General features: G+C 48.1%; 1 protein-coding gene across 1 annotated transcript in view; it reads left to right on the forward strand.

Annotated features, from left to right (window-relative positions):
* The window catches only part of LOC116648600 (mucin-3B-like), a 50,584-nt gene that overhangs the window by 12,631 nt on the left and 15,123 nt on the right, over positions 1–22,830 (forward strand). The window contains exons 4-18 of the mRNA XM_032430673.1: positions 14,659–14,739; positions 15,608–15,725; positions 16,028–16,215; positions 16,531–16,647; positions 16,862–17,742; positions 17,838–18,026; positions 19,054–19,169; positions 19,283–19,341; positions 19,968–20,116; positions 20,515–20,580; positions 20,947–21,109; positions 21,315–21,494; positions 21,586–21,677; positions 21,976–22,028; positions 22,205–22,225. Of these exons, the coding sequence (XP_032286564.1) occupies positions 14,659–14,739; positions 15,608–15,725; positions 16,028–16,215; positions 16,531–16,647; positions 16,862–17,742; positions 17,838–18,026; positions 19,054–19,169; positions 19,283–19,341; positions 19,968–20,116; positions 20,515–20,580; positions 20,947–21,109; positions 21,315–21,494; positions 21,586–21,677; positions 21,976–22,028; positions 22,205–22,225 (2,473 nt within the window). The remainder of the gene's footprint in view (positions 1–14,658; positions 14,740–15,607; positions 15,726–16,027; positions 16,216–16,530; positions 16,648–16,861; positions 17,743–17,837; positions 18,027–19,053; positions 19,170–19,282; positions 19,342–19,967; positions 20,117–20,514; positions 20,581–20,946; positions 21,110–21,314; positions 21,495–21,585; positions 21,678–21,975; positions 22,029–22,204; positions 22,226–22,830) is intronic.

Genomic DNA, 22,830 nt, shown 5'->3' on the forward strand with positions numbered 1-22,830 from the left:
AGAAGTGGATGATGGTAGTGTCGTCCTCCTCACGGATGCAGGCTACTCTTCACTTGTTGGTGAGAGATGGGGACTGAGTTAGGGTCTCCCTTGGTGCCCGAAGCTGCCTTTGGGGCTAGCATCTTGTATGGGTCCAGTCCCTTCTGTGTAGCCATCAAAACCTCTCCCTCTCCAGCCCAGTCGCCTGCCCATCATCAGTATATACATAGACCAAATCATTATGTTGAACACTTGAAACTAATATAATGTTGTATGTCAATTATGTCTTAATTACAAAATGCAACAAAACAAATGTACTACAGAACACTTAAATAACCAACAAAAGCATACTGTTAAGATACTGAAAGCATCTTTGGAGACATTAAATATATAGTGCCTATGAGGATAGGGTTGAACAATTTGTGTGTCTTTCTAAAAAGATTAATTTATTTGAGAGAGAGAGCAGGAGGGAAGGTGGGGGGGGAGAGGGAGAGAGAGAATCATGAAGCAGACTCCCCACTGAGCATGGAGGCCATCAGAGGGCTCCATCCCAGGACCTTGAGATCATGACCTGAGCTGAAATCAAGAGTCCGCCGCTTAACTGACCAAGCCACCCAGGTGCCCCCGATTTGTGTTTTTTATAAGATTTTATTTATTTATTTGGGGTCACAGAGGGAGAGTGAGAGGGAGAAGCAGACTCCCAGCTGAGCAGGGAGCCCGACGTGGGGCTCGATCCCAGGACCCTGAGATCATGCCCCGAGGCGTAGGCAGACGCTTAACCGACTGAGCCACCCAGGTGTCCCCCGATTTGTGTTTTTTAAATATAAATTTGTAAATGCCTTTTGTATATTACAGATACTAACCTCTTATCTGTCATCCACATTGCAAAAATTTCCCCCAATCTATTCTTTGTCTACTTTGTATTGTTTTGATATGTTACTTTTTTTATGTAATAGAAATGTGGAATTTTACTTTTGTACTTTTTGGGTTTCTCATTTTGACAGGCGGGGATACTCACCACTATACTAACGAGGAAGGAGCTAGGTTTCTCATTTTGGTTAAAATAATTTCCTCAGCTCTCAAGTTATATGAAGAGCCTCCTAGATTTTTCTCTAGAGAGTTTTTTTCTTATGTTTTTGATTGAGTTTGCCTTAAAATTTAATGTTGTAAGATAAAGGTCTAACTATTTTCTGCTATGTGGATATTCAGTTGCATTATTAAATAAACCGCCTTTAAAAAATTTATTTTTATTTTTATTTTTTTAAAGATTTTTTTTTTTAAGATTTTATTTATTTGACAGAGAGAGACAGTGAGAGAGGGAACACAAGCAGGGGGAATGGGAGAGGGAGAAGCAGGCTTCCCGTGGAGCAGGGAGCCCAATGCAAGGTTTGATCCCAGGACCCTGGGATCATGACCTGGGCCGAAGGCAGATGCTTAACGACTGAGCCATCCAGGCGCCCCTAAATAAACCATCTTTTCATCTGAATTAAATTCCACCTTTGTTGTATGTGAAAATGGTTGGATTTATTTCAGGCTTTTCCATTCTGTTTCATGCATGAGTCTATTGCTCATTCTTATCATAACATCATACTGTTTGGATTACAGTCATTTTATGGTATGCTTTTAAAAAGTTAAAAAATGTGGTTTTGGGTTTTGTTTTAATTTTCTGTTTTTGTTTTTTTGTTGTAGTAAATTTTAATATATGACAAGGCAAGCCTCCTCACAATTATTTTTCATAATTTTCCAGTATATCCTTAGACATTTATTCACCTACATGGACTTTAAAGTAATTGTGTCCATGAAGAAAATTCAACCCTGTTGGGATCTTCATTAAAATTGCATTAAATGGGGCGCCTGGGTGGCTCAGTCTGTTAAGCATCTGCTTTCAGCTCAGGTCATGATCCCAGGTTCATGGGATGGAGTTGGGCATGGGCTCCTTGCTCAGCGGGGAGTGTGCTTCTCCCTCTCCATCTGCCCCTCCCCCCTGCTCATGCTCTCTCTCTTAAATAAATAAACAAAATCTTTTAAAAAATAAAATAAAATTGCATTAAAGGTAGACATTAATTTTGGGTGACTTGACATATTTTTGTTGTAAGTATATTTTATTTATTTTATTTTTAAGTAATCTCTACACCCGACATGAGGCTCGAACCTACAACCCTGAGATCAAGAGTTGCGTGCTCTACTGACTGAGCCAGCCAGGTACCCCATAAAAATCTTAATACCCACGATCTTGGTACTTCCTTTCCATTTGTTTAGATCTTGCCTTATACCTTTGAATAAAATCTTACATGAGTTCTTCATTATTAAATCTGTTCCTAAATAGTTTTCCGTTTTGAGTTTCTATTGTGAATGGAAACATGTCTTCCAATTTCCATGTCTAGCTGATTATTTATAGAATGGAGAAAATTATTTATTTTGTATTATAATCAGAAACCTTATCAAGGTCCCTTATCTTTTTTTTTTTTTTTAAGATTTTATTTTATTTACTTGACAGAGAGAATGCAGGGGGAGTGGGAGAGGGAGAAGCAGGCTCCCCACCAAGCAGGGAGCCCGACGCGGAGCTCGATCCCAGGACCCTGGGATCATGACCTGAGCCGAAGGCAGATGCTTAACGACTGAGCCACCCAGACGCCCCAAGGTCTCTCATCTTTTTTAAAGATTTTCTTTTGAAGTAATCTCTGTGCTCAATGTGGGGCTCAAACTCACAACTCCAAGACCAAGAGTCACACACTTTACTGACTGAGTCAGCCAGGTGCCCCGAGGTCTCTCATTAATATAGTATCCCCCCCCCCTCCACTAGCATTTTTGGATTTTGAAATTACATAACAATTTCATTAGCCAAGATTGGGTCATTTAGCTTTTTTTATTGTTTATGCCCAGTATTTCTTTTTATTTTATTTTTTGTCTCATTACATTAGCTAAAACTCTCTAAACAATGTTGGGATAATAATGGCAATAGTGAGCATCTCTGTCTTGTTTTTGCTTTCAGTAATAATAGCTTGATTATTTGATTATTTTGAATGTGTTATGTTACTATCTATCCCTAAGTTATTTTTGATTGAGTAATATATTATTCATATGAATGTGTGGAAAACACACACACAATTAAAGAGCAATAATAAAAGAACATGCATGTACCCACTATCCAGCCTAGGAAATTGAACATCACATCCTTTAAGAACTCCCTAGATGATTCTCACTGATTGCATACACCTCTTTCCTCCACGATAACTCTCCTGAATTTTATATTAATGATTACTTTTATTTTCTTCAGAGCATTGCTCTACGTGTGTGGAATCCTAATCAAAATATTGTTTAGATTAGCCTTTTGGAGTCAAACTGTATATAGTCTTCTGTGAATTGATTTTTTTTATTACCCCACTTTAATATTACCCCACTTTAATATTACCCCACTTTAATATTACCCCACTTTAAGATGTGAAAGATCAATGTTCTACGAGTTCCCACCAGTACTAAAATTCTTTCCATTGCTGTCTTATCTCTTCTACGAAGTGTCCAGAAACGGCATCAGGTGCTACCATCTCTGCTTCTCACACCATTTCCTGTGTTGGCACAGGACCCAGTATTGAAAGTAATTCCTTCCCATTGATAGTATTCGCTTCCTGTGCTTCCATGAGCGTTTTGTCAAATCTCCTCAGTTCTGGGAGGACCCTCCCTCTCCCCACTTTTCAAACATAACTGCAGTGTTTAGTTTCTCTATTATAGGACTTTCCTCTCCACTCAGCAGGAGCCTACTTCTCCCTCTCCCTCTTACCCTCCCCCTACTCGTACTCTCTCTCTCACTCTCTTGTGCTGGTTCTCTCTCTCTAGAATAAATAACATCTTACCAAAAAAAAAAAAAAAGAAAGGGAAAGACCCGCCAGGGGTTTGATCCTGTCTGCCAATGTCACTGATGGCTCTTTTTTTTTTTTTTTTTAAAGATTTTATTTATTTATTTGAGAGAGAGAGAGAATGAGAGACAGAGCATGAGAGGGGGGAGGGTCAGAGGGAGAAGCAGACTCCCTGCCAAGCAGGGTGCCCGATGCGGGACTCGATCCCGGGACTCCAGGATCATGACCTGAGCCGAAGGCAGTCGCTTAACCAACTGAGCCACCCAGGCGCCCCACTGATGGCTCTTTAAAAAAAAAATTTTTTTTTAAGAGAAGGACAGAGGTGGGGGGAGGGGCCTAGGGAGAGGGAGAGAGAGAATCTTAAGCAGGCTGCACGCCCAGTGCAGGGCCCAACCCAGGGCTCAGTCTCATGGCCCTGAGATCACGACCTGAGCCGAAATCAAGAGTGGGATGCTTAACTGACTGAGCCACCCAGGCGCCTCACTGATGGGTCTTGATTAGCATAAACCATAGCTACTGCCAGGATCCCAGCTGTGGTAGGTTGTGTTATTGTTCAATATGTTTGCTTTCCTTCCCTGGGGTGGATTAGACCTCCCCGCGCCACCGATAGCAGGCCTGGCATCAGATGTGTGGTGCCTGTCCCCGAGGAAGGATTTTACATTCTTGTCCGTCAGACTCAGGGCAACCCTGCGATTTGCTTTAGCCAACAGAATGTGGGTGGAAGGTATGCGACGTCATGTCTGGAAAGAGGCGTTAGGAGGCAGCTCATGGTTTTGCCATCTGTCATTTCCCACTGCTGGGAGCCTGGCAGTGTCCCAGATAGGGGCTGCTCCATCAGCCTGGGTCCCTGAATGAACAGCATAGATGTTGGGATGGGCAAGTAGCATGAGTGAGAAAGAAACGTCTGCTGTTGCCAGCCACTGAGTCTTTAGGAGTGTTTATCTCAGCATTGCCTGATCTCTCCTGACTAATACGTCAACCATCACTGGCTCCCACTTGTTGTAAAGCCAAGTATCAGCTTTTCATCTGCCATCATGCAAATCGATGCCCTCTCCCCCACCGATCATGACTTCAGAGACAACTCTGGTCAGCACCCTGACTCCTATCACCTGACACCATCCATTATAACTGCTACCACAATTCAGATTATGACACAGTGGAGGGGACGGTGAGCACACTTGTCTTAACCTTTGCTGCAAGCTTGACTCACTCGTGAGGAGAAAAGGAATGGCCTGCACCTGGCCTTATCTTTACACTTTGTCCTTAAACCTTGGCTTTTGAAGGACGGTCCCAGCCTGTATTTTCCTGGGTTTGCGTTTCCCCCCAGCAGTTTTAGATTGACCATCTCCTCTGTTAGTCAGGTGGGGCTCTGCTAGCTCTGGGGGGAAAGTGGCCACTGCCCCAGCTCAGGGTATACAAGGTGTCACCTTCCCCTCCCCCTTCTGGGCAGGCATTCAGATGACTAATACCTGCCACTAAATGATAATTAAGTGCCACGGGAGAGATGTCAGCAGTAAGCACCATTACATTTCAAGAGTGGGAGAGGTCAGGGGCGCCTGGGTGGCTCAGTCGTTGAGCGTCTGCCTTAGGCTCAGGTCATGATCCCAGGGTCCTGGGATTGAGCCCCGCATCGGGCTCCCTGCTTGGCAGGAAGCCTGCTTCTCCCTCTCCCACTCCCCCTGCTTGTGTTCCCTCTTTCGCTGTGTCTCTCTCTGTTAAATAAATAAAATCTTTAAAAACAAACAAACAAAAGAGTGGGAGAGGTCAGCTTCCTGATCACACATGGCTTCCTGGTGGAGGAGAGAAAGAAGCAAAGCCCTAAAAAATGGGTAGGATTTTCACAGGCCGAGAGAAAGAGAAAGGGAGGTAGACAGGGCAGTCCTAGTGTGGGAAACAGTTCAGGCACAGGCCGGAAGGTAGGAGAACCTGAGACAAAGAAGCCTACTGGCTGGAATAGAAAGAAGTTTGTGTAGGAGAGGGAGAAGAAATTGAAAGGGTGGATGGGGAGGAATCAGGGAACCTGATGTTGGATTGAGATCCATCTCCCCAGGAGCCTGGTGACCCCTTGCAACGGGGGTCCATTCACGTCTGTGTCCTTGGCACAGTAACTGGCATCTTGTGCCTTGTTTCCAGCATCTTGGCCAACACTGGTGCTTGACCACATAGCTCCAGTCCCAGCGAGACTCTTCTGAAAAACAAGAACAAACCTTTCTGAAAACAAACACTTTAATATTGTGCAACTGGTCAAAGGTGTTACGAAATCAAAGTGGAGGATCCCAAGAATGGCCCAGCTCCCTGTGGACTCCTTCTCCTGAGCTTCCTCTGTGGGGCTGCTGTCAGCTCTGGGTGCCACCTCATCTTGCTGATTTATCTTTTCATTCCTTTGCTCACTTCCCCACTTCCCCAGCTTGAGCACACACCCTCTGAGGCCAGAGCAATATAAGGTGTCCCCTAAATTTCGGTGAGTCCAGGTGCATGTCTGGTGCTTAGCCAGCACTGCTTGGTGAGTATTCACAATGCCTCTTGTTCGCAATTCCTTCAGCGACTCTGGATAAAAATGTGTTCACTCACGAGATGTGAGAGGCACAGAGCCTCGAGGAGCTCCCAGAGGGTCTGGCATAGGTGAGTTTGCCAACTGCCTTTCCACTTTGCAACCCCTCTGAGACCTCCTGAGTCTTGGGCCTCCCAGGAAGAGGAGGATTTATGGGGTTCCCCTCTGCAAAAACTCCAAGGCCTTAGGCATTGCTATATCTAATTTTATATTCATAATTTTTATTCTTTTCTATAAAGAGAAACCCCCAATTGTGATGAGTGGCACTTTGACCTCTGCCTTCAAATATTCCCCCCTGGACTCTAGTCCTTCCCACACTTATCTCTGCCTCCTCCAAGCTTTCTGGGCCTCCTGCACTCTTCAGTTCACCTGGAACAGAAGCACCACATAACTGTGTCACCCTGTGCTGGTGCTGATGTCACCTGGTCTGAATTCATATGTGACATCCATTTCTTGACTGAATGGGGCTTCCATGGTAGACTCCACTTTCCTGGGCAGCAGCCTGCATTACCCTATGTGTATGTTCACATTACTGGGCAACCATCACCACCATCCATCTCTGTAACTCTTTTCATCTTGTAAAATTGAAATTCTGTGGTCACTCAATAACAGTTCTCCATTTCCTCCCCAAGCCTTTGGCAACCACTTTCAACCTGTTTGCCTCTTTGTAGTTCAAGTTTCTTGCAGACATATATAGTTGGACCATGAGTTTTTATCCATTCTGCTAATCTCTGTCTCTTGATTGGAGAGTTTAATCCATTTACATCTAAAGTAATTACTGATAAGAAGGGACTATTGTCATTTTGCTCTTTGTTTTCTATATGCCTTATAGCTTTTTTTGATCCTTCATTTTCTGCATTACTTTCTTATGTTTAGTGGGGTTTTTTTCTGTAGTGAAATATTTAAATTCGTTTCTCATTTCCTTTTGTATATTTTCTATAGCTTGTGTATAGTCTGTAACTTGTGGTTACCACAGGGATTGCATTTAATGTCCTAAGGTTATAACACTCTAATTTGCATTTATACCAGCTTAACTACAATAACACACAAAACTCTGTTCCTTTATAGCTATGTTACCACCCCTTTCAGTTGTTGATATCACAAAATTACATCTTTATACATTGTGTGCCCCAAAACACAAACTAATAATTCTTTTAAATGCAATAGTTTCTTAAATTATGTAGAAAACAGGTTTTGGAGTTTTAAACGAAAGTTACACTAATATTAGCTCTTACACTAATAATTGTTTTTTCTAATTTAAATATATTAGTCTCTCTTTTTAAAAAATTTCATTTATTCGAGAGAGAGAGAGAGTGAGACAGAGTGAAAGAGAGAGAGCACAAACAGGGGGAAGAGGTAGAGGGAGCGGGAGAAGCAGACTCCCTGCCGAGTGGGGAGCCCGACGTGCAGCTCAATCCCAGGACCCTGGGATCATGACCTGAGCTGAAGGCAGATGCTTAACTGACTGAACCACCCAGGTGCCCCTAAATATATTAGTCTCTTAAATCATGTGGAAAAGTGTTAGTTACAAACCACTGTTACAAAATTGGTAGCTTTTATAATTGCCCAATTTTTTACCTTTATTGAGATCTTTATCACTCCATACAGATTTGAATTAATGTTTAGTGTCCTTTAACTTCACTTTGGAGTACTCCTTTGAGCATTCCTTGAAGGACAAGTCAGTGGTCATGAACTCCCTCAGCTTTTGTTTATCTGAGAATGTCTTGATTGGCACTTTTGAAGGACTGGTTTACTGGATATAGGATTCTTAGCTGACAGGTTTTTTCTTTTAGCACCTTGAATATACCAGCCCATTGTCTTCCGGCCTCCAAAGTTTCTTTCTTTCTTTTTTTAAAATTATTTATTTGTTTATTTATTTATTTATTTATTTAAAGATTTTATTTATTTATTTGACAGAGAGAGACACAGTGAGAAAGGGAACACAAGCAGGGGGAGTGGGAGAGGGAGAAACAGGCTTCCTGCCAAGCAGGGAGCCCGATGTGGGGCTCAATCCCAGGACCCTGAGATCATGACCCAAGCCGAAGGCAGATGCTTAATGACTGAGCCACCCAGGCACCCCCTGGCCTCCAAAATTTCTGATGAGAAATCTGCTGATAAACTTACTGAGGATCTCTTGTACTTGACAATTTGCTTCCCTCTTGCTGCTTTCAAGATTCTCTCTTTGTCGGGGTGCCTGGGTGGCTCAGTTGTTAAGTGTCTGCCTTCAGCTCAGGTCATGATCCCAGGGTCTTGGGATCGAGCCCCACATCGGGCTCCCTGCTCTGCAGAGAGCCTGCTTCTCTCTCTCCCACTCCCCCTGCTTGTATTCCCTCTCTCACTGTGTCTCTCTCTGTCAAAATAAAATAAAATAAAATCTTAAAAAAAAAGATTCTCTGTCTTTTGAAGGTTAAATTATAATGTGTATTAGTTTGGGTATCTTTGAGTTCATCCTACTTAAGGTTTACTGAGCTTCTTGGGTGGTTATATTTATGTCTTTCATCAAATTCGAAAAGTTTTCAGCCAGTAATTTTTCAGATATCTCTCTGCCCCTTTCTCTCTCTTATCCTTCTGGGACTCCCAGAATGCATATGTTGTTCCATTTGATGATGTCCCACAGGTTCATTAGGCTCCATCCACTTTTCTTCAATCTTTTTTCTTCCCATTTCACCGATTTAATAATCCATGGTCCTATCTTCAAGTTTGTTGATTCTTTCTTCTGCCTGCTCAAATATGCCTTTGAATCCCTCTAATGAATTTTTCACTTCAGTTGTGCTTTACAGCTCTTTCTTTTTGATTTCTTTTTAGATTCTGTCTCTTTATTGATTTTTCCATTTTGTTCATGCATCATTTTTTTTACTCTCTCTGTATCTTCCTTTAGTTCTTTGAACATCCTCAAGACAGTTATTTTAAAGTCTTTGCCTAGTATATCTTCTATTAGGTCTTCTTCAGGTATAGTTTCTATTTGATTCTTTTTTCTTTGAATGGACCATACTTTCCTGTTTCTTTGTATGCTTGGTGATTTTTTTTTTATTGGACACAGAACATTTAAGTCTAATAGTGTTGTAACTCTGGAACTCAGATTCTCCTCCTTCCCCAGAGTTTTTGCTTATTGTTTTTGTTGGTTATTGTAGGGTGTCTCTGTGCTGAAGATGGGCATAAGGTATAACTAAGGTCTTCTGAGGTTTGTTCTGATTCTTTGCCTGAGCATGCTTGGTCACTTTCTAATTTTTTCCACATATACAGTTGTTTTTGGATGTCCTAGTCTTTAATGTGCAACTCCCAAAGGGGGAAAAAGCAAAAACTGAAGGGGAGGAAAAAGGAGGTCAGTCTTTTAAATCCCCTGGAATTCATTTCAAATGGAGGGGGAAGGGCTTGTAAGAATGGCTGCCTCTTTGTCTGAACCTTTCTGATCAGAAGCTATAATCAGCGACCAAAGTATGTTACGTCAGACAGATTTTCCTAGTGCAATTGCAATTGTCGTCTAGGTGGGGAGATGGATTCCTGGTTCCTGCTCCACCATCTCTCCAAAATCTTCCTCTTCCTCCTCCTCCACTTTTCCTCCTCCTCTTCCTTCTTCTTCCTCTTCTTCTTCTCTTCCTCCTCCTAAAAGATTTATTTGTTTGAGAGAGAGAGAGAGTGCACACAAGTGGGAGGGAGAGGCAGAGAATCTCAAGCAGACTCCCCACTGAGTAGGGAACCAGATGCGGAACCCCACTGAGTAGGGAACCAGTATGGAACTTGATCCTATGACCACAACATCATGACCAGAGCTGAAATCGAGTTGGACACTTAACCAAATGAGCCACCCAGGTGCTCCCAGAATCCTCTTCTAAATTCTTTTACATTACCTTCAAAAGCATAACATCATCTTCAAGTTGTCAAGGATAAACAAAGCCAGACCCTAGTTAAAGTGTTAAGGACAGATTTTAATCAGTAACATACTGTTACAATAGGAAAGAGTCCAGCAGGAACTGAACTCTGGTTTGCACAGAGGTCAAGGGAGAGTGAGGGAGGGGGGTGGGAGGGAGTGGGGCTCAGGGGACTAGGGGAGTGAATAGTTACAGGAAGTGTAGGGGATGTGGTCCGTGTGAGACCCATCTGGGTTTGCTAACTGGTGCTTATTAAAGTTAGGCTCCTACCCTTCCCCAGGTGCTGGGAGACAGAGGCCTTATATTCGGGTGTTTGCTGGGATGAATAGTAAATTCTTTTGGAAGCCTTGAGTTTTCTCAGGCAGGCACTTTAAGGGAGGTTGGGGTCAGCCTAGGGATGTGGCCTTGAGCTCTTAGAACTGTGTTAGTGATTGTTCAAGCCTTTATAGGCCAGGGTTGAAGATTAATTGGGAACAGGGCTCAGGGGAGGCTTGTCAGAGTTTGGTCAAGGAGACAAATCTTTGTCAAAGTAAAAAGTAGAAACTACAGATAGAGTTAATGTTCCCTGACTATCATTCTGAACCCTAGATCCTTCTCGCTTCTCTGAATTAATCTTACCCTTGTTATTGGGGTAGGTGAGCTTTTTTTTTTCTTTCAAATTTTGAATGCATTTACCTGTGTGTCTGTGTATTCATAGGAAATACATATGTGTGTGTTTTAAAAAACTGCGTCTCTTGGTTTCACTGAACAAGCCATTCTGAGAGTCTTTCCATTATGGTACTCTTCTTTTTGATTCAAGCATGGTAGTCTATAGTGTGATGATTCCATAGTCATTCTAGATTCCTATTGAGGGAGATTTGGGTTGTTTCCCATTTCTGTTGGAATCACAATAAACTGGATGGCAATAAACATCCTTGTGAATACCTTTGTGAAGTGCTTCTTGAACACGGAGACGCAGTGGTCGAATTACTGGGTCCTTGAGCATGCATTTAAAATTTTAATAGATGTCACCAAATGGGCTTTTCAGAGCAGCCCAACACACTTACACTCCCACCAGCTGGGTAAGAGTGTGTGTTCTTCACACCTTTCCCAACACTGAGGGGACTCAAACTTCCTAACAGTTGCTAATCTGCTGTGTCAAAACATCCTTTTGTTTGATCATTTCCACTGGCCATCTGTATCTTCTTTTCTGGGGCCTGGCCCAGATCCTCAGATATTAAAATGACTTCTGATTGAATGCCGCATTACTCCCATGGCTTTGGTTATGGGGTCTCAGCCCAAGTCATGCTAAGGGCAGGATGGAGAGAGGGAAGAGCAAGGGGGAGAGTGAGTGAGGAGAACAAGTTTTCCCCTCCCTGTCCTGAAGCTGGGACTGAAACTAAGGAGAGGCTGTGAGAGTCAACCCCAGACTCCAGAGTCCAAGGTCTTGACCAAGTGTATTCTCCATCCAGTTTTGCTGGTTCTTGGTGGGGGGCAGGGGAGGGGAAAGGCAGGGTTCTAGGAACTCCTCTGAGTGGGCCACCAGCAGCACTCCCTGTTTGACACCTCCTGGGCTAGTCCTACCTTCTTGGTGTCCTTCCAACAGCAATGAAGTCAGATACCTGGAGAAGGGGGGAAGAGGATTAAGGTAGGCGGTGCAACGGGGAGCCTATGCTTAGCCCCCACGTCTAGCAGGGCAGATAGCCACACCTTTCAGTCCCCGCTGGGTGCTGCTGTGTACATAGTGGCCATCTCCTGTAGCCGCCCCCAGTGCTGGCACCTGCTCTACCTGCCTCACCAGGCCCATGCAGCTGCTCAGGCTCCTCGTCTTCCTCTGGGTGCTCAGGGCCTCCACGGGGGCCAGAGGTGAGGGGGCAGGTGGGAAAAGGGCTGATGTTTTGGGGCAGGGGTGTGTGGGGACGTGGCTCTGAGGCCTAAATGGAGACTGAGGAGAGATTCCTCAGAGCTTTGGGTGCGGGAGGCATCGAGGAGAAAGGAAGCTGGGTCCAGCTGGTGCTGCTCTCCACCCAGGACCAAGCAGGTTGCAAGGGTGGGTGCTTGCATTGGGAGAGCGGGCATAACCTCTTTCCAGAGAAGTGCTCTTCCCTTTGATTTGGTTTTCTGAGCCCTCACTTCTCTTCTGTCCCTCCCCTCACCAGCCCCGGTGCTCTGTCCACTCTGGACTCTTCCTTAACTTCCAGGGGTGCTCTCTCCATGACAGCTCCACCTCTTCCCCTGGGGTTCTCTCCTCTCTCTGGGGCATCTCTGCCTTTGGTCCCAGTCCCCTCCTCCAGCTCTGCCTCTCTCTCTCCCTGCCCCCACCCAGCCCATGTTTCTGGGCACAGTTGTCATTGGCAGGGCTGGGCTGGGGAGATCCTGATTGCTCCCAAAGGGTGGGTGTATACTACCCGGCGTGTGGTCCAGGGCTTTCTCTTTCCTGTCCCTTAGGAATCCCATAATTCCTCTGTATTTCCCTTCCCTCTGTCTCTTGGTGTCTGTTCCTGACCCTCAATCCTACACCTTCCCAACCTAGAGGCCCATGGACCACCCTCTCACTTCCCTCTAGGGCCACCTCCTGGCTCTAAGGGCTCTAACCCAGGAATCTTCATAATCCCCCCTCCCACCTCCCTGACATACCCAGCTAGGCTGAGAAATGAAATCCCAGCTCTCAGAACAAAGATGTTCTCGGTCCAAGGTGAGGAGGAGGCTAATGCTGAGTGGGCAGGAGGTCTGGGCACTTCCTGCTCGCAAATGCTGTGGCTGCAAGAGTCTCTCTGCCACTCACCCCAGCATTATGAGATCTCTGACCCTCACTCTTTTTTTTTTTTTTTAAGTTTTTATTTATTCATTTGAGACACAGAGATACAGAGAGAGAGAGCATGAGCAGGGAGAAAGGCAGAGGGAGAAGCAGGCTCCCCGCTGAGCCAGGAGCCCGATGTGGGGCTTGATCCCAGGACTCTGGGATCATGACCTGAGCCGAAGGCAGATGCTTAACCATCTGAGCCACCCAGGCGCCCCTCTGACCCTCACTCTTAAGTGGGGTTGATGATATCTGTAGAGTTAGGGGTTCATGTTTGTAAACTAATTAACCCAGTGGCCAAAATAGAGTGGGTGATAGAAAATACGTCTGTTTTTATTGACACTCACTGCTAAACCTTAAGGTCTTTGGAACTCATGCCTACCTTTTTTTTTTTTTTTTAAAGATTTTATTTATTTATTTATTTGAGAGAGAGCCCACAAGCAGGGGGAGTCGCAGAGGGAGAGAGAGAGAAGCAGGCTCTCTGTTGAGCAGGGAGCCTGATGCAGGGATCATGACCTGAGCCGAAGGCAGCCGAAGCCATGCCTACCTTCTGACTTATCACTTTCTGGAAGTTTCCTTTTCTGTCCTGTTCCTCAGCCTGTCAGTGTGGTCCTCTCTCCCTGTCCCTCAAACTCAATAGAGTCTGAGCCTCAAACTCTGGTTTTCCCTTTGCTGTTCTCTATGCAATTTTCCCCTCTCTGACCCAATGGCTCCAGTGTCCATGATGTGTTCCCCCCCCCAAGCCCAGACTTGGCGGGGTTGTCTTGGAAGAGGAGAGTCAGCCCAGACAGCAGTGCGTCATAGGGAGAAGGGCAGAGGAGAGCCAAAGGGCGGGGACTTTGGGCAGCAGGTGGGAAAGAGGAGGGAGCAGAGTAAGGGAAACATGTATGTGTGGAGAAAGGGGTGAGGTGGGAGGACCCTCAGCAGAACATGCATGCTCAGCACAGCCGTCCCTAGGGCTGGAAGGTCCCCACTCAGAAGAGGGGCCAAAGGACTGAGGGCGTCCCCTTCAGAACCTGAAAGGCCCTAGCCCCAAACTGCCTCTGACGGAGGGATAAGCAATGGAACTTCCTACCTTCTGTGATACTATCTGGAAAATGGGGTAGTGACTAAGCTCCGTGGGGTTTATGGTGTCAACGCCATCTGCAAATGAAGCCCTCTCTTCTATCCTCAATGTAGGCACGTTCCCCATGGCTGCATCCACCTCTACTGAGCTTTTTCCCAGAACAGAAGCAGCTCACACTGGTCTCAGCAACTCCCCACGTTCCACAGGTGCAGCACAGTGGCCACTCGGCATCCCCAGCAGGGCCCCTCCAGCTCCCAACAGTAGGGACCACAGACTTACCACTCCCACCACCTCCCCTCACTTTAAACCTATTTCTGAGGCATTGCTCAAAACTACAGTCAAGTCCAACACCTCAACAATCCCAATGTCCAAGCTTGTCATCAAGGTGGAAACCACTCCACCCACCCTCATTGTCTACACGAGCACCACAAAGTGCATCAATCCCACGAGCCTTATAATCACTACCACTTACCCCACCACCTGCATGACCCTGACCACCACCGAGAGACTCACCTCAGCCATAACCTCTCCTCCCACTACCACCACCACTCTGGGGACAGCTCCCACAACCATGGCCCTACTCTCTTCCTCTGTCTCAACCCCACACACAACCTCCCATACTCCGATATCCTCTACTACTGGTACCACAAAAAGGGCTAGCCAGACCACAGCAAGCATTCATACACCCAGGTCTCTTACCCCAATCATCACTTCTACTTCTCTAACTGCCACGAACATCTCAGCAATCGTAACTGATAACAACTCTTCACCCATCACCAGTAGCACCTTGATTACAACCACAGCTTCATTTCCGAACACCGCCAGTACATTCAGAACAGCAACTGCCACCACTCATGATCCCACAACAGTAAATATATTAACAACACTTACAACGCAAAGTATATCTGCTTCTACTGAAACGACTGCTGCACTCACTACACCAATTACTTTGAAAACAATGAGTTCTATGGAGACAAAACTCGTTCTGGGGAGTGACACCCCTAAAGAAACTCTCACAACAGGAATTACTTCGATTTCTCCAATCACACCATCAATCACTCCAAAAAACACAATGGTTTCCACCACATCCGCCACCTCTGAACCCACCCTGGAACCCACTACCACCAATATTTATACAACATTCACAACCACAGAACCACACTCTCCCACTGTAGCCGCTACGCACACAGGCAAGATGACCACCTGGAAAACTACACTTATTCCTACAAAAGACATTTCCACAGTGTCTCTCATGACAGAGATTACTTCTCCTCCCTCAACTGCATCCTTAATTACGCCCAGGAATACAGTCAATTCTCCAGCATCAGCCTCTTCTATTCCACTGAACACCAATACCTTGACATCAGCCATGAGTATGCATCTGTTTTCTCCACCTGCTCCATCCACAGAATCAGTCTCCAGCTGGACCACAAATGTTACCCCTATATCCACCTTGATTACTACACTCCCTACAACCCATGTCACATCCCCCCCTATATCTCCTACTAGTACTGGCACCGTGGCCACAACTGAAATCACCACTCCCACCAACATTTCAACCATGGCCACCTTGAACACAGCCTCTTTGCCCACTTCCTCCCCTCCAGAAACCACTACCACGATTGTGGTAACAACGCCCACTCCTGCAATACCACACAGTACCCCAGGTGTCACTTCTTCAAACATCTACTCTAAAGGAAGCACAACCACATCAGCGATAACCCCAACTCCCTCTACCACTGGTACCCCGAGGATAACCACCGCCATAAACTCATCCTCTGTTAGTACAGGCATGCCTCACTCAACACGGACAACCGTCACCCCTACAGCCAGGGCTACCACTGGTTCACTGACTACCATTACTGACCTCACCTCCACAATCACTGCTTCCAGCATAGTGGCAACACCCACATACATCATCCCATCTAGCCCCACTGTCCAGAATACAGACATATCATCCAGTGTCATCACAACCTCTACCACGATGCCTACTATGGCAACCATGCCCACAAGTACGCACAGCACTCTACCTCCTACCTTTGCTACAGACACTCCAGTTGCATCTGCAGGCTCCTCTCCCATGTCTACCAGCAGTACTGGGACCACACAGACAGAGAGTACCACCTCATATGCAACAGGCACAGATACGTGGCACATAAATGCTGAATCCACCCCAGCACCCACTACCAGTGACACACACACAACATCCCCGACCACTGGGCTACCCTCCTCTACTACACTTACTGCATATACACGCAAGATGACTGTCACCCCCTCTCATGCCCCATCCACCTGGAAAACCACACTAACTCCCACTGGGGGTGTTTGGACGCAGTCTCTCACCACAGAGATTACTTCTCCTCTTGCAACCACATCATCAGTCACTCCCACGAATACAGTTGATTCTCTGACATTTACCTCCTCTACTCCAGTGACCACCAATACCTTGACATCAGCCATGAGTATGCATCTGTCTTCTCCACCTGCCCCAACCACAGAATCGACCACAAACACTACCCCTTCATCCACCTTGATTACTACACTCCTTAGTACCAGGGCTGCATCCACCCCTATAGTCACAGTGGCCACAACTGACATCACCACTCCCACCAACACTTCAAGCTCTACCCCGATCACAGCCACTTCGCCCACTCCCTCTACCCCAGAAACAGCCATGACTGTTACTACAATGTTGGTAACAACACCCACCCCCACAGTACCACCCAGTACTTCTTGTGTTTCTCCAACATTATCATTCCCTAGTCTGAGTACATCTACAAATGCAATAACTACTTCTTTTGGTACTATTATCTCTTCTTCAATATCCACAACAATAATGTCCTCTTCTCTATCATCCACCAGTGTAACTTCAATGCTCACCACCACCACTGCCTCTCTTTCTACATCCTCACCTCTCTCTAGAATGGAAAATACAGGCTCTTCTGCTACTACTTTCACTACTCCTTTTTCATCTGAAACTATAAGAACGTCTCCAGTCACATCTTCTCTAAAGACCTTTGCTACTGAAACAACCACCACCTGTTTTATTTCTTCTACCACCCCATGTCCAGAATCTATATCAGTTACAATAGCACCTGCCTCTCCCACTACTTCATGTATGGAAATGGGTCCAAGTAGTGAAGTTACTTCTATGGCCACCATCCCAATGTCAGTGTTTACTTCTACTACTGAGATGGCCACCTCTCCTAGTTCCACCAGTATGACAACTGTGTTTCCTATGCGTACGGACGCTTCTACTGTTCTGGAAACTCCTCCTACCAACAGCATAACAGATGCTCCTAGTTCTAGTTCTATCAGCACTGGGACTGTCCCCAGTTACACAGTTTTGACAAGCGCTCCAAGACCCACCAGTGGAAACTGGATGAACACCAATTCTATAACCATCCCACATATGCCTGGATTCACCACCCTCCCACTGACGACGAAACCAAGCAGTAGCTTTCCAACTGCCATGGTGACTTCAATCAAGTCGACTCACTCCACCCCAACCACTACCAAGACTCCAGAAACACCGGCGATTACCCCTCAGAGTACTACCACCCTTAAGTCACCCAGGACCACTTCGACCACTACTCAGATGACCACACAGTCTAGGTTGACCACCACGCCAGGTTGGACCTCCTGCTTCCCTGTTCCCTCTTCTCTCTCCTCTGATAAATTTCTCTGTCACCAAGGGCAAGCCCTATCCTGAACTTCCTTTTTTTCTTGTGCTGTCCAGGCACCTGTGACAATGGTGGCACCTGGACGCAGGGCCTCTGCCACTGCCCCTTGGGGTTCTCTGGGGACCACTGTGAGCTCCAGGAGATCAGGTGCCAGAATGGGGGTAAATGGGATGGCCTCATGTGCTACTGCCCTAGTACCTTCTATGGCTCCCGTTGCGAGTTTGTGGTGGGACAGGTGGATCTGGGTGAGTTGCCAGAGCCCTGCCTTTTGCACTTTCTCCTGGGAGATGCCACTGACTCTGCCTGGGTCCAGTCCTGTGATTCGCCTGTCAGCACTCATGTCATTTTGCCTAATTCCTCCATCCCTGCCTTCTCTCCCATGCTTTCCTCTACCCCGTGTCATGCCTCCTTTCCACCCTCACCTCCAGGAGGTGGTTGGGATCACACTCCTTCCTGTGGTCTCCTTCCCAGTCTGGGCTGCTAGGAGCTGTATTAGCTTCTAAATGCTGCTGTAACAAATTATCATAAACTTAGCAGCTGAAACAATGCAAATGTATTGTCTTACAATTCTGTAGATAGGAGTCTGACGTGGGGCTAACTGGGCTAACATTAAGGTGTCGGCGGGCCTGTGTTCCTTTCTGGAGGCTTTAGGGGAGAATCCATTTCTTTGTTCTTTTTAGGTTCTGAAGCCTCTCACATTCCTTGTCTCAAGGCTCCCTCTCTCCATCTTTGAAGCTGGCAACATTAGATCTCTGCGCCTTTCTTCTGTAGTCACATCTTGTGACCGATTTTGACCTCTTCTGTCTCTCTTTTCTACAGGCTAAGGACTCTTACGATTATGTTGAGCCCACCCAGTAATCCATGTTAATTTTCCCATTTTAGTCATCTGATTAGCGATTTAAATTCTATCTGCAATCCTGATTCCCCCATGCCATGTAGCATAACATATCCGGAGGGTCTGCGGATGAAGACACAGGCATCTTGGGGAGCCATTATTCTGCCTGACACTGGGCCAGACAAGGGAGAGACCACAGGCCTGACTGCTATGCCTCCTTACCTCCAATCTTTCCCACATCTCAGCACAACAAATCCTAGAAATCCGATCTTCCGGTTGTGGGGGGAAAAATCCCATCTTCCTTCTTGCTACTGTTCAGTCATTCCTCAGGGAACGCAGAGAGGGGCAATGGGAGGAACCTCCGGGTCGCGGTGGTGGTGGTGGTGTCAGACGGGAGTGGATGGTGAAGTGACCAGAGCAGGGTATGCTGTGCGCAGACACTGTGGATGCCGAAGTGGGCATGGAGGTGTCTGTTGACCAGGAGTTCTTCCCGGACCTCAATGACAGCACTTCCACGGCCTACAAGGATTTCAGTGACACCTTCCGGGATCAGGTGATGGGGAAAGGGAGGGAACTCAAGGGTGCTTCCCTGAAGCTGAGCTTGGGCGCCTGGGTACACGCAGGTCACAAGTTTCAGGTGTGAGCCCAAGGATCTTGGCATTTCAGATGCAGAAGATTTACCAAAATGTGCAGGGGTTCAAAGATGTGGAGATCCTGTCATTGAGGTAGGAGACCCTTATGGGGCTGTGGAGGCAGCATTGGGTGGGGGCAAGGGGCACAAAGAAAAGCTGGAGAAGCCATCTTTTCCTTTTGGAATCATCAGATTTTAGAAAGAGAGAGGTGAAGGAAGGAGATGGGGGAGCCAATCACTTCATGGGGGATTTTTTTTTCAATCATTTTCTGTGGTCATTTCTCTATAGGAGAGATGCCACCCCTCCTTTTAAAGCATGATTTGGAAGGAAGGAGATTACATGGGACATGCAGGGAGGTGGCGCATGAAGAACTGTGGGAAGCCTGGTGTCTGGACAGTAGCTGGTTTTTCTCTGGCTGGCACCTGGCCTACTGAGTGGGTCAGCATGAGTGAGGTAGAGAGCTCAAGAGGGCCTGGTTTGGTAACGGCTTGATGCAAGGCAAGAGAATGTTAATCATTCCTTGTCCTGCCTTCTGGGCTGATTAAATCAGGGATGCTGGTGGCTCCTGCAAATAATGTTCCTGGAATCCCAACTCATTGCTTCTGCCTTCCTCCCAATACCAGTGCACTTGTGGTTGGTCCTGGAGGTGCCCTCCTAAAGACTTATGTGCCCTAGGCCTGAGCACCCTGTAAGACCCCCGACCCTCTCGACCCCCTCAGGAGTGGCAGCATTGTGGTGGACTATCTAGTCCTGCTGGAGTTGCCCTTTAGCCCCCAGCTGGAGAACGAGTATGAGAAGATGAAGTCAGTCCTGAAGGAGGAGCTCCAGAATGTCAGCCATAACGGGGACAGCTGCCAGAATAACCAGAGTGAGCCAAAGCTGCAGGGAGGGGTCAGGGCCAGAGCTACCAGCTTTGATAGGAGCCTCTGGGCTCAGGTGCCAGCCCTGGGGTCCTTCCAGCAGATTGGGAGAGGAAGGGGTAGGTTTACAGCCAACTGGGTCAAGAATGGGGCTAAGGAAGGGCCTGCCAGAACCTGGGTACTGGGGAAGACCCCTTGACAGTTCTCCAAATTTTCAGGATGGCTGAGGACCCTTGCTTATTCGGAGGGAAATGAGGGAGGCAAGAGGAGCATTCCCTTGTGGCCCCTCCACATCTCCCCCATAGGGACAGAGCCCTCTTTGCCCCTCCCTGGGCTTCCCTGCTCTGCTTATCTGTCCCTGAGCCCTTAACCTCCCCCAATTCCACCTGTGCCTGTGTCCCCCCAGCCCTGTATTTTAAGCCTGACTCCATCAAGGTGAACAATAACACCAGGAAGGAGCTAACTCTGGAAGGTAAGGGTGGGCAAAAGGCTGAGTGGCCCCAGGAGGCCATGACCCTCCCACCAGGAACATTTGCCCATTGAAACTCCCTGGGGAGGCGGAGGAGACCTTTCATGGAGGCAAGTGATGTGACCCCGGGCAGGGCTGCCCTTCCTGGCCCTTGTTAGTAGCTTCCACCTGAGGACTAGCAGAGAAGGTGAGGAGAGGGTGAAGGTCCTGGGGATCTGCCCTCCCCTCATCGAATCCTAGGGTCTACTCCAGGACACCCCACCCTCGGAAATGTAGTTTCCCCCATCTATTTTTGGAGCCATTATAACCAGGCCCCTGAGTAGAGCGGATGAGGTCCCTGTCTTTCTGCAACCCCTTACCCACTCCCAGCCATCTGTCGCCGCGCCACTGCCAAAGGCTATGAGGATTTCTACTTCCCCTTGGTGGAGGAGAACCGGCTCCGCTGCGTCACCAAATGCACTTTGGGCGTGGACGGCGCCATCGACTGTCACCAGGGCCAGTGCCTTGTGGAGAGGAGCGGTCCCGCTTGCCGGTGAGACTCAGCACACACGCGGGAGCCCCGCCCACAGCCCGCCAGGCCTACCAGCTGGCCGCTCACCCCGGCCCCGCCCCGGCCCCGGCCCCTCGGCCCACGGTGGAGCCCCGCCCACCTGCCGGCACCCGAGGGGTCCGTGTGCACGAGTGGACCCGGCGGGGAAGGTGGTGAGGGTCTGTGACCTGTGACCCCCCTGCTCCAGCTGCTTCTCCACGGACACGCACTGGTTCTCGGGCCCGCGCTGCCAGGTGGCCGTCGCCTGGAGGGCGCTGGTCGGGGGCCTGGCGGGGGTCGGGGCTCTGCTGCTGCTGGGGCTGCTGGCGTCCCTGAGCCTCTTCGTCGCGCGCTCCTGCTCCCGGCGAGGTGGCCAAGGTGGAGGCCGGTGAGCGCGCTGGGAGTGGGGGTGAGGGCGGCCAAGGGGTCCCAGCTGGGGCGGCCCTGCTCTGACGTGGCGGCGCGTTGCCCCGACCCAGGTCCTGGGATGACGACAGGAAATGGTTTGAGATCTGGGATGAGGACACTGTGGGGACTTTTTCAAACTTGGGCTTGGAGGACGACCAAACAGGTGAGTCCCGCCTCCTGGGGAAGGGGGATGGGGGCTTTCCTGGGCACCACTGCGGCCTGGGAAGGACCCAACGTCCTCCCTTGCCCAGGGCGGACATGTACCTCGTGTTGCGAAGCTCGAGTCACCGCTTCCCTGGGCACCTCCAGAGGAAGGCGAAGGTCCTGCCAGGGCCATCCCTGCAGGGCAGGTCCGGGGGCACAGGAGCCCCCCTGCCAGACCTTGCCTTCCCCACCTTTCCTGCCCCTTCTCACCTCTCTTTCCTCCTGTTCTTTCCTCCCCTCCTCTTTTCTCTCTCTAGTCAAGGAAGAACACTTCCAGGTGGCCTTGGAGACTGTGGACACCAATGTGAGGGTGAGGGGGACAAAGGGGGGATGGTAAGGAACTCTCCCAGATCCAGGTCCAGACGCCCTCCCTCCACCCACCAGGGCAGGGGGCTGGGCTAGGACCAGAAGGCAGTGACCTTCCAGCCAGCCTGAGCAGGGTGGTTCCCTGTTCTCACCCCTTCTTTGGTACATATTCTGTGGCAGGTGCATATCCAGAGACCTGAGGTTGGCCTCATCCTTGCTGCGAGCCCGGCACCTCCCCCTCTACCCTGCCCCAGACAGTGAGAAGAAACCGTCTGAACCACATCCATTCCAAGGGATGGCCCAAGGACTTGGGCAACTCTGTCTCCTGGTTTCCTTGAGCAAACTCAGACCATCTCCCTGACCCTCATCCTTCTCCTGACTTGGGTGAAGCTCACCTGGAGCCCAGTTCAAATCCAGGCTCTTGCACTGTGGGACCTTGGCCAAGTCAGTCACTTCTCTGAACCCTGTTAAGATGAGTAGGGCATCCTTGTCCTGATACCCTGTGCGGTTACTGTGAAAACCAGACGCGCTCTGTCACATCTCTGTCCCAATGCACCTTCCTGTGTCTGCCCTCGTGCTTACGTGGTCTCTCGCAGATCCCCATCCCCACATCCTTTGGGGGTCTCGGACCTCAGTCTCTATTCTCCTGTGAGCATCCCTACACCAGTTCCCCACCTGCACCTGTGAACATCCTCCTACCTGCTCCTTATGTAACTCCTTGCTGCACCCCTGGTCCCACCCTTAGATCTCCCCCTAGGAACCCGCTTCTTAAATCGCTCCCAGCCCAGCGCCCAGCCCCAAGTCTC

Source organism: Phoca vitulina, unplaced genomic scaffold, assembly GCF_004348235.1.
Source record: "Phoca vitulina isolate PV1807 unplaced genomic scaffold, GSC_HSeal_1.0 scaffold45, whole genome shotgun sequence".
Lineage (NCBI taxonomy): Eukaryota > Metazoa > Chordata > Mammalia > Carnivora > Phocidae > Phoca > Phoca vitulina.